This window comes from Narcine bancroftii, chromosome 7, assembly GCF_036971445.1.
Source record: "Narcine bancroftii isolate sNarBan1 chromosome 7, sNarBan1.hap1, whole genome shotgun sequence".
Taxonomy (NCBI): domain Eukaryota; kingdom Metazoa; phylum Chordata; class Chondrichthyes; order Torpediniformes; family Narcinidae; genus Narcine; species Narcine bancroftii.
Genome location: NC_091475.1, coordinates 81,028,105 through 81,040,376, shown reverse-complemented (window position 1 = coordinate 81,040,376; position 12,272 = coordinate 81,028,105). Strand labels below are relative to the sequence as shown.

At 36.0% G+C, this 12,272-nt stretch overlaps 1 protein-coding gene across 4 annotated transcripts in view; it reads left to right on the top strand.

Moving 5' to 3' along the window:
* pcca (propionyl-CoA carboxylase subunit alpha) overlaps positions 1 to 12,272 on the top strand; it is a 632,301-nt gene that overhangs the window by 305,952 nt on the left and 314,077 nt on the right. For all 4 annotated transcript variants that reach the window (XM_069890498.1, XM_069890496.1, XM_069890499.1 and 1 more), the window contains one exon: positions 980 to 1,074. In XM_069890498.1, the coding sequence (XP_069746599.1) occupies positions 980 to 1,074 (95 nt within the window). The remainder of the gene's footprint in view (positions 1 to 979; positions 1,075 to 12,272) is intronic.

The window sequence follows — 12,272 nt, the reverse complement described above, 5'->3', positions numbered from 1 at the left end:
TAGCTTGGGAGTAACAGTTAAGATGCCACTTTAGTGCTGCTTGCATTAGGGGCTGCATAGAAAAGTGCATAAATGTACTGCATTTGATAAGGAATAGGCCAAATAACTGAGTTGCAAAAACAATTAAAATGTTTGAATAGTCACACTAATATATCCTTCGTATTGATGAGGATGGATGCTCTCATCATTGTTCAATTAAATTATTCAGGAGGAGAAAAGTTATGCTAATCACAAAGAGAAACACATGCAATGTAAATGCAGTAATCTTGAGCAAACAATGAGCTGCTGGAGGGACTCAGTGTGTCTGACAGTATCCGAGGGGAGAAATGGTCAGTCAAAGGTTCAGGGTCGAGATTCTTGATCAACGGTCCCGGCCCAGAACATTGGCTGATCACTTCTACCCATGAATGCTGCCTGACCCACTGAGTCTCACCAGCAGCTCTCTGTATGCAGATTCTCAAGTGGTCAGCTTTGTCTTTGAACTGTTCCATGTCGATTGACCTTGGCTTAGGTCCATTTGTTGGGATAGTTTAAAATTTCTCACTGAAGAAAACCATGGACATTTGTGCCAGGGATACTCAGCTATGACATCCTGACGATAAAAGGTGCGTGAGTACTTCCTGTGAATGTCCACAAGTGATGTTCACCCAGGCCGGCAGTGTTGAATGCAGGATATTGGAGTTTGAAATATGATACGTGGAAGAATGATGACATTCAGAAAAAAACAAAGGAATGACAAGAATTGAATGATGGAAAGAAATGCCTTCATGTCAAGAAGTTCAAAAAATTACTGGAAAGGTTATAAATGAGAAAAATTGTTTTTATCTCATTTAAAAACCTGTTGTAAAAATGTTAGAAATTAAGCAGATATTTGATGGATAATGATCTTTGGGTTTGCACTATTAATTATGAGTTTATTACGAACACTGTATGATAAAAAGCATATGTAATTGCATTTCAGAAACACTTTCCTCCACAGGTAATAGGAGACAAACATGGCAACACATTATGGCTGAATGAGAGAGAGTGTTCCATTCAGAGGAGAAATCAGAAAGTTGTCGAAGAGGCACCGAGGTAAGGCTTAACAGAATCTTTCAACACCTCCATTGCTTTTGTTTTTCATTACAATCCTCAATGACAAAAAGTCAAGTTATATTTTTGAATCTTAATATTTTTTCCTCTATTAAAGATTTCATTGCTTTTCTGAGAGTATCAATGTAAATGCTTGCACTAGATTGGAGCCTGAATTTTTTATGTTGCAACATAGAGAGGAAAGAACAGTAGCTGACTATTTAAAAAAATTTTTGCACAGGGTGATGAATCTTTGGAATTCTCACCGAGAGGCTGTGGAAACTATGTTGATGAGTGATTTGTAGATATTACAGGGCTCGAGGGATGAGGTTAGTGCATGGAAGTAGTACAGGGATAAAGATCAGCCACTTTTAAAAATGGTTAGGATTGAACAGAGTCGAAGAGAAATGTAAGTTTGATAATCTGTCAGATATCTTTGAGGAAGCAGTTGGTAGAATAAAGAGCCAATGGATGTGGTGATTTTTGGAAGGATTTTGACATAGTTCCCCACTGGAGATTGATAAGTAAGGTTAGAGCATGTGGAATTGGAGGTAAATAAACTGAAATTGATAGATAATTGATTATTGGGAAGAAAGCAAAGAGTGGTTAACACTCTGTGACCAGTAGGTTACTCAAGGAATTGGTGCTTAGGGTTGAGCTATTCACAATCTAGATCAATGATTTGGGCTGGGAGACCAAATGTTTGTTGATGATATCAAACCAGGATAAGAAACAGAGAAATGGGCAAGAACATGGCTGATGGAGTATAACGTGGAAAAATAAGGCAATCTACCAGTCTCAAAAAAAGGGTTTTGGCTTAAAACATTGAGGATTCTTTTTCTCCCACTGATCCTGATCAACTTGCTGAGTTCCTCTAGGAAATTGTATTTAGCTTCAGATTCCAACATCTGCTGTCTCCACTAAGGTGAACTGAACAGAAAAGCAGAGTCTTTGTTGAATATTGAGAGAAAGGGAAATGATCATGTTCATTGCAACTTGAGTGTGCTTGTGCCCAAGTCACTAAAGACCAACACACTGGCAATTAGCAGGACAAATGGTATGTAAGACTTTCATAAGAGTGAGTTTGTTTGAAAATTATGTAGTGCCTTGGTGAGACTACCCTGGAGTATTTTCTTCGTTTTTCAAAGTTCAATGCATTGTACAGATGCACCAACGTTCTTAACAGGTTTGAAAGATATAGCAAGTACAATTGTAAATATTTGAACAACCATAAATTGAAGACAAAAAAAGAATGGATAAATAAATACTCACAGTTGCAATTGGTGCAAGAAAAAGGAAGTGATATTTTACTGGTGCAGATAGATCTTTCATTGATCCCAGAAGAGTTCATGGTTAGTGTTCGGGTGGTATTAGGGGGAGATTTAGGAGCCTGAAAACAGATGGTTAAAATTAATTCTTGAAGCTGAAGGTGCTGGACTTCAGGCTTCTGTGCCTCCTGCCTGAAGGTAGCATTGAGAAGTGATTATGACCAGGAGGATGAGAGTCAAAAATAAATATTTTGGTATGATTTACTCAATTACTGGATGCTGTTCATCAATTTCACAGCCTGTGGCAAGAAGCTATTTCCCAGCCTGGCCTTCCTGATTTTGATGCTCCTGTACCTCGTCCTTATTGGTCAAAGGGTCAAAGATACTGTTTGCTGGATGGAAAGGATATTCTATGATTCTTTGAGGCCTATTTAAGCAATACTCCTGGTAAATGTTATCAATAGAAGAAAGGGTTCAAAGTGACCTTCTTGGCAATTTTAATGATCCTCTGTATTGACTTCCAGTCCAATACGTTGCTTTTTTTTCTATGCCAGTCTAATTTTGCCCCATCCCTGAGAAGTGTGGATAAGATCTGTAAAAAAAGAAACAGTTGTGTTTACTTGGGCTATGTTGTGTGTGGCTGCTCAGATCATAAATTTCATCACAGCATCAGAAGGGAACAATAGTAAGTAACACAAAGATGTAGAAATTGCAGCTCCGTGATTTTGGAGTTTCTTTCTCGTATTCTCTTCTCTGAGCGCAGCTCCCTTTCAACTGCAGAGAAAATGTCTTGAGTGTGTTTCAAAGGGAGACTGAAGAGGTTTGAGTTTTGTTGCAAGGAAAAAGTCAGAGAGGCAGTGATTGAAAAAAATGTAGCAAATAGCGCAACACTATTATAGAACCAGCAACCCGAGTTTGAATCCACCGCTGTCTGTATAAAAAGGGGCAATAAGTCAGCATATAGGAGGGAAAATGAATACTTGGCTTACTGGTCCAGTAACAAAAACTTCTCACTCAGTGTCACCAAGACCAAGGAGCTGATTGTGAGAATCAAGATTTATTGTCATGGGGGAGGTCATATGATGCTGTAGGGAATGCAGCGCACCCTTATGGCTCCCGGGGATTTTATTTAAAAAAAACTAATTAAGTAAAATTTACATTATTAAAGTTACTTTAAAGTAGAGGACAGAAAAAGAACCTGGGCCTACCTTCTCAGTGAAGCCGGCCATTGGAGTTTCTCCTGGAGCCGCTGGAGACAGCCCTGGAGAGGGACTATCTCACGGAGCCATCCCTGCGGCTCTCCGCAGAGATGGCGCTGTTGGGAAAGATATGTTCGCACTGCTCGAGTGCGAGGAGTCGTGCATGCGTGGTGTGGTTAAAAAAAAAGGAAAAGATCTTCACCCCTCTTAAAGGACCAGTCAAGTGCTCCAGCTGATGATGGTGAAGACGAAGAATACGAAGATGAAGACAACAACAACATACCTGGTATAGAAGATAATTCTAATGATTCTGCAAATGAAGAAGAAGACACAAGCAAAGAAGGAGAAAAATTTAGACAAGGCAAAGTTTTTGAAGAAAAAATTGGATAAAATTGAGACTAAAATTGATAAACTTGTGAAGGCAATGGAAAACGATTTTAAGTTTTTAACTCGAGAAATATAACAAACTAAAATTGAATTGACCAAATCAATAAATTACGTTTTACAAAGGGTTGATAAATTAGAAAGAATTTAAGGTGACCGTGAAGAAGTTCAACGTATTGCGGAAAGAACAAATGTTAATGAAGACTCTGTTACTGCTTTGGTTTCCATGAACGTGTGACAGAATATATAGAAATATTTTTGGGAGATAAATTAGGAAAAGTAGAGTAGGTTACATACACACACTTTAAAAACAGATCTTATTTGAAATACTGAAGAATTCATGTCCACAGTGACTTTGCAGAAATTGTAAAGAATGCCTATGGATTTTTCACAAATAGGTGTTAATTGAATTGACTTGTGGAGTGAATGAACTATTGTCTTGAAAGCAACAAGCAGGAGACATTATATCTATTGATACCTCTTTGCAGAGCTTTTGACAAAAGTGCTCAAAGGTCACTAAAGGGTTCTTGTTTACCTAAAAACAACAGATGAACCAGAAGCCTGACTTCTATTGTTTGCTGGAGAAAGTCAGGTTTTTTTTACAAGTGAGAGAGAGGGTCACACAGGCTTTCTGGCAGTTTGAGTTTAATCAGTGTCTCAGAGAGTGAGGGAGACTGAACAGTGTCAGCCAGGAGAAACTTGTTGGAAATGAAACAGAAGCTCCAGAGTGGAGGATGGCCTAGGATAAAATGAGCTGTCTAGTGTTTCTCTTGGAATAAATGGAACAGAAAGGAACTTTGTGATAACCTGAAAGAAAGAGGTTATCATCTGGAGAACCCTGATGTGGCATGTTTCATCAGCAAGACATTGAGATGACTAATGGTGGTACCACAGTTGTGGAAATCCTGGAACCAAACATCTCTCTCTACAAAACCTACTAGAACCTTTCTGAGCGGTAACCATTTACCTTTCAAGCACCAAAGCCTGGTGAACTTTTTTTACATGCTAAATTCTGTACACAATATAAGAATTGCCTGCAACCAGAAAACTTGGAAGAACGAGAAGTGAGATTAGATTGTGAACCAAAGAACTTTCTTAAATTTACACACACATTACATACACGTGCACTTAGAATTAGAAGAGGGTTATGTTAAGTAAGTTAAAAATAGAGATAAGTTAAAGTTTGATTCTGTTTTCATGTTTAAAGATAATTAAAAACAACTTTTGTTTAAGTAACCATTTGTCCTGGTGAATATCCATTGCTGCTGGGCTTTGGGGTCCTTTGGGCTTGTAACAAATGAAAAATTATTGGAGAAGGTCGATATTTTGGAAAATTATAGTAGAAGGAATAATCTTAAAAATGTTGGAATGTCTGAAGGCAAAGAAGGCCAAGATGAAATTCATTTTTTCCAAGAGTGGATACTGGAAATATTTGGACGAAAAAATTTTAAAGAGAGAATTTTGATTGAGAAACTGGGATCAAATCAGAAACCTCAGTCTACACTGATCAGATTTTTGAATGATTAAGATAGATAGAAGATACTTGGTTTGGTAACGAGAAGAGCTAAAGAACGTGGACCTTTGAATTATGAGGGCGATAAGATCATTTTTTACCCAGATTTGAGTCAAGTTCTTTTGACGAAAAGGAAAGAGTTTAATCCAGTTAAGAAGGCTTTATATGATAAAGGTTACAGATTTGTGCTTCGATACCCAGCTACATTGAAACTATTTATTGAGTCTTGCCCAAGTCTCAATTAATGCAAGAGGACTTATTGAAATGATTTACTAATAAATAGGGAGTGTCCTTTCCTTGTTCTATAATGATTTTTCTTTTTCCCCCAGTAGTCGGAGGCTGTGTTTTTCAGTTTCTGACAACTGCATGTGTTTTCGTGATTTGATCATGACCCGTACAATGTTGGTCTTTCTGGCATTTTGGGGAGGGAGGGATTTGTTATTATTAATTCTTCTTTTGTTAGCTTAATAGTTTTTTATAATGTTTGTATTTTAAATAAATTCAGTGTTCTTGGATTGCAGATAATGACACCTCAGACCAATTTAATTTATGGGAATTCATCCTGGGCAGGATTGTACGATAATAACTTGTCAAAATCTATAGTTGAAAATAATGGGTAAAACAGTTAAGATATTGAGTTTTAATATTAATGAGATTAATAGGTCCATAAAAAGAAAGAAGGTTTTATTGAATATCAAAAAATTAGGAGTAGATATTGTTGTTTTACAAGAGGCGCACTTAACTGAAAGTGAACATTTAAAATTGAAAAGACATTTGGTAGGCTGGGTTGCTTTCTCTACATTTAATTCCAAAGCTGAGGAAGTGGGGTAATTTTAATTTTTTTAAAAATTACCATTAAAAATTCAAAATGTAATTGCAGATCTGTTGGGAAAATATCTTATAGTAAACTGTAAAATATTCTCTGAAGAATGGACTTTATTGAATAGTTATGCACTGAATTTAGATGATCAGAAATTTATACAGGATACTTTTTTAAATTTAGTAAATGTACATGAAAATTTTATGGTGGTGGTGATTTCAACTTCTATTTAGAACCTGTATTAGATAAATCTTCAAGAAATATAGTGAAATCAAAAATGTGACAGAGTTTATAGAAATGTTTTTGGGAGATAAATTGGGAAAGGTTTGTCAGAGTAGGTCACATGCAAACACTTTAAAATAGATCTTATTTGAAATACTGGAGACATAGTGGCTTCTCACACCTTTTTGCAAGAGCTTTGAAGAGACAGTCACGAATGGATTATTGTTTACCAAGGCAACAGATGAAAGAGCAGGCTGGAGCCGCTATTGTCAGCAGGAGAGTTTTTATGTTGTAAGAAAGTCATGTGGCTTTGCAAGCAGAGAGAGTCAAAAAGGCTTTCTCTCAGTTACGGTGTGTGTGTGTGTGTGTGTGTGTGTGTGAGTGAGAGAGAGAGAGAGAGAGAGAGAGAGAGAGAGAGAAGCAGAGATGACTTGACAGTGTCAGCCAGCAGAAGTTGCTGGGACCAAAACAGAACAAGCTGGCAAGCTTTTGGAAGACAGCCTGGTTGAAGCCCTTGTGGATCATGCAAGAGGAGAGGACTGGCTGTCTAATGTTTCATTTGGAATAAGGGAAACAGAAAGGAACTCTGTGATGACCTGAAAGAAAGAGGTTATCATCTGAAGAACCCCGACGGGGCAAGTTTTGTCAGCAAGACACTGAGGTGACTGATGGAAGTACATCAGTTGTAGATCTTCTGGAAGAACACATCTCTCTCTGAAAACCAACAAGAACCTTCCTGAGCTGGAACCATTAACCTTTCGAGCACCAAAGCCTGGTGAACTTTATACATGTTAAATTCTGTGCAGAGTTTAAGAATTGCCTGCAACCAGTGAACTTAGAAGAATGGGGAGTGAAATTGGACTGTGAACCATAGAACTTTTCTGAATTTACACACACTACATACACATGCTTAGAATTAGAAGGGGGTTAACTTAATAATAGATAAGTTAAAGTTTGATTCTGCTTTCATGTTGGTGAATATCTACTGCTGCTGGGTTTATGGGTCCTCTGGGCTCGTAAAAAAGGCAGCTAAAACATTGTTATCTTTAATGAAAGATTTTAATCTAATTGATATATGGAGAAGAATACATCCTAAGGAAAGGGATTATTCTAGCAGGTTTGAAACACATTCTAGAATTGATTTTTTTTTTGCTTTCTGCTCAAAATCAATCAAGAATGATAGATGTGGATTATAAGCCTAGATTAATATCAGATCATTCTCCTCTTCTGATTGAGTTGGAATTTGCAGGAAAACAACATTCAGCTTGTAGATGGAGATTGAATTCTTTATAATTGAAAAGACCAGATTTTTGTTTATTTATGACAACATGTTCGGTTGTTTTGTGAAACTAATTTACATTCAGTAGAAAATATCTTTGTTATTTTGGATACATTGAAAGCTTATCTAATGAGGGTAAATTATGGTATTCTTCATAACTTAAAAAAAAGAATATATGAAGGATATAGATGAACTGGAAAAGGACATAACTATTAGAAAAGGAAATTCAAAAATAATCTTCATGGGTAAATATAGAACTTTAGTTAATATAAAAAAGTACAATGTAGTACAATGTTAACATATGGAACAGAGAAAATTGTATTATGTTCTAAACAGAAATATTGTGATCACATAAAGTTCTGGCTTGGCAATTAAAAGTGGAACAATCTTCTAGAACAATTAATGCAATACATCAGGATAACGATGAAACCACAAAGAATTAATGATGTATTTAAGGAGTTTTATGAGAAAGTATATATATTGGGAGGAGTCACATGATGGAGTAGTGGCCGGACGGTGAACTCCAGCCCTCTCCAGAAAAGTCGGAAAAAACAAAGGAAAACACAAAGGCACAAAAATAAAAATTAAAGAAAAGTGAGTATAAAGGTGGAAAGAAGATGGCGACGAAAAAAGAAAAATTGAAATCAACGGTAAGAAGAGAGGAAGAGAAGACAACGGAAGAAGAAGGAGAAGGCCTTACCTGTTCGAAGAGGCCCGCGGTGGAGAGAGAAACCCGCTCCCTCAGGTCGGTAGAAAGTGGACTACAAAAATGGCTCGCTGAGCCGAGTAAAAGTGCACAACCGCGCATGCAAAAAAACACACCGACGGGAGGGGTGACCAGCTGGGGAGTCGATCTCCACAGCCGGCAATGACAGCTGCAGAACACCTGCAGCAAGAGGAGAACACAGAAGACAACGAAAACAAGAAAGAAGAGAAGAAAAGGGCAACAAAGAAACAACAGATGGCCAACCCAGAGGAAGAAGAAGAAGAAGAGGAAGAGTACAGTGAAATAGAAGAAGAAGGGAAAGGCAAGATAAAGGATATACTTTCTCTTATTAAAGAATACATGGAGTCATTTAATGAATGGCAAGCGCAAGAATTTAATGATTTAAGAAGAAGAATAAACAATACAGAAGAGAAAATGAATAAAATAGATATGACCTTAACAGAAATGGGAAAGAGAATGGACAAGATGGAAGAGCGGGAAGCAGCAGTAGAAATGGAGGTAGAGGACTTAAAAAAGAAATTAGAGGAATCTAATGAAAAAGTTATAGAGACACAAGAACTGTTAGCTCAGAAAATAGATATAATGGAAAATTATAACAGAAGAAATAACATAAAGATAGTGGGCCTTAAAGAAGATGAAGAAGGCAAGAATATGAGAGAGTTTATAAAAGGTTGGATCCCCAGGATCCTAGGATGTCCAGAACTACAGCAAGAAATGGAAATAGAAAGGGCACATAGAGCATTGGCCTTTAAACCACAACCACAACAAAAGCCAAGATCTATTTTAGTAAAATTCCTAAGATATACTACAAGAGAAAAGGTACTGGAGAAGACAATGGAAAAAGTAAGAGAGGGCAACAAGCCACTGGAGTACAAAGGGCAAAAAATCTTCATTTATCCAGATATAAGTTTTGAACTCCTGAAGAAGAGAAAGGAGTTCAATACATCGGAAACGATCTTATGGAAAAAAAAACTATTCTCGGATCCAGAGGAAGTAAGGAAATTTGCAGAACAACTACAAAACAACCAGAGAGATGAAGATATGTAATAAGAGTAAAAATGACCACGATTTATATGTATGTGGGTAAAGAGGTATATGTGTGTATATGTATAATGTGCATACATGAATGTATCCGTATTTAGAGGAAAATATAGATAGTATAGACAAGAATTAATAAGGGAAGGAAATGGAATAGAGGGAATAAGGAGGGAACTAAAAGAGTGACCTTTGTTACATATGAAAAGTGAAATCTTTTCGGGGGGGGCTGGGTGGGGAGGAGTTGCGGTCACTGCAAAATCAGCTGACGCTTGCGAGTGAATTCGCAAATCCAAATGGAGAGGGGAGATGTGGTTGTCCGACAAGGGATAAAGGACAACTCAGGAGGGGAAGGGGAGATTGGGGCTAAAGAAGTTTTAAATAGGAGAATAAGGAAAATGTTTGATGTTTTAGGAATGTTGTCTTATAAAGGGTTTGAAACAAGAAAACAGAAATGGATAAGGAGGAAAGGTAATGATGGAGAAATGGAAAGGGAAGATAAACAAAGTATAAAATGGCTACGTTGAACTATATGACTTTAAATATTAATGGAATACATAACCAAATTAAAAGGAAGAAACTGCTAAATTTACTGAAAAAAGAAAAAAATTGATATAGTATTTGTGCAAGAAACACACTTAACTGAATTGGAGCACAAGAAATTAAAGAGAGATTGGGTAGGACACGTAACAGCAGCATCGTATAATTCAAAAGCAAGAGGAGTAGCTATATTAATTAGTAAAAATGTGCCATTTAAAATAGAAGAGGAAATAATAGATCCAGCAGGGAGATATGTAATGATAAAATGGCAGATATATTCGGAGTTTTGGAATCTACTCAATGTATATTCACCTAACGAAGAAGATCAAAAGTTTATGCAAGATATCTTTTTGAAGGTAGCAGATACGCAAGGGAACATATTAATAGGAGGGGATTTCAACCTGAATTTGGATTCAAATATGGACAAAACTGGGAAAAAAATTAACAGAAAGAACAAAGTAACCAAATTTATAATTAAATCAATGGAAGAAATGCAACTTTTGGATATATGGAGGAAACAACACCCAAAAGAAAAGGAATATTCATATTACTCGGCTAGACATAAAACATACTCAAGAATAGACCTATTTTTGTTATCAGCTAGTATGCAAGATAGAGTAAGAAAAACAGAATATAAAACTAGAATACTATCGGACCATTCACCCTTAATATTGACAGTAAAGTTAGAGGACATCCCTCCAAGAATGTATAGATGGAGATTAAACCCCATGTTACTTAAAAGGCAGGATTTTAGAGAATTTATTGAAAAACAAATAAAAATGTATTTTGAAATAAATACGGAATCAGTGGAAGATAAGTTTATATTATGGGATGCAATGAAAGCGTTCATTAGAGGGCAAATAATAAGTTATGTAACCAAGATGAAGAAGGACTATAATCAGGAAACAGAGCAGTTGGAAAGGGAAATAGTAAATATAGAAAAAGAATTAGCAATGAAGGAAGATACAACTAAAAGAAGATAATTGGCGGATAAAAAAATAAAATATGAAACACTACAAACATATAAGGTGGAGAAGAATATAATGAAGACAAAACAGAAATATTATGAACTAGGTGAATAAACGCACAAAATCCTAGCATGGCAGCTTAAGACAGAACAAGCTAAGAAAATGGTATTGGCATCAAGGAAAAAAGACAAACAAATTACATATAATCCAAAAGAAATTAAGGAAAACTTTAGAGAATTCTATGAACAATTATACCGAACTGAAAACGAAGGGAAAGAAGGAAAAATAGATGAATTTCTGACTAAAATTGAACTACCAAAACTACAAATAGAGGAACAAAATAAATTAACAGAGCCATTTGGAATAGTAGAAATACAAGAGATAATTTAAAAATTACCAAATAATAAGACACCAGGAGAGGATGGATTCCCAATAGAATTCTACAAAACATTTAAAGACTTATTAATTCCACCCCTCCTGGAAGTAATCAACCAGATTGATAAAACACAAAGCTTACCAGATTCATGTAAAACAGCAATAATTACAGTAATACTAAAGCAAGGGAAAGATCCACTCTCACCAGCGTCATAGAGACCAATATCTTTACTTAATACAGATTATAAGATAATAGCTAAACTATTAGCAAACAGATTAGCAGAGTATGTACCAAAAATGGTAAATTTAGACCAAACTAGATTTATCAAAAAAAGACACACAACAGACAATATTTGTAAATTTATTAACTTAATTGATGCAGTAGAAGGGAATAAAGCACCTACAGTAGCAGTTGCTTTAGACGCAGAGAAGGCCTTTGACAGAGTAGAATGGAATTATTTGTTCAAAATATTGCAAAAATTCAGTTTACCAGAGAAGTATATTAATTGGATTAAAGCATTATATAAGGGACCGTTAGCGAAAGTGACAGTAAATGGACATGTATCAAAGCAATTTAACTTAAGCAGGTCAACACGGCAGGGATGCCCACTATCACCTTTATTGTTTGCGTTAGCTATAGAACCACTAGCAGAATTGATAAGAATAGATAATAATATAAAAGGAATAAAAATAAAAGACAAGGAATATAAAATCAGTTTATTTGCGGATGATATTATAGTGTACTTAACAGAACCAGAACTATCAATAAAAGAATTATATAAGAAATTGAAGGAATATGGAGAAGTGTCGGGTTACAAGATAAAGGTAAATAAAAGTGAAGCAATGCCTATGAATAATGCGGATTTCTCAA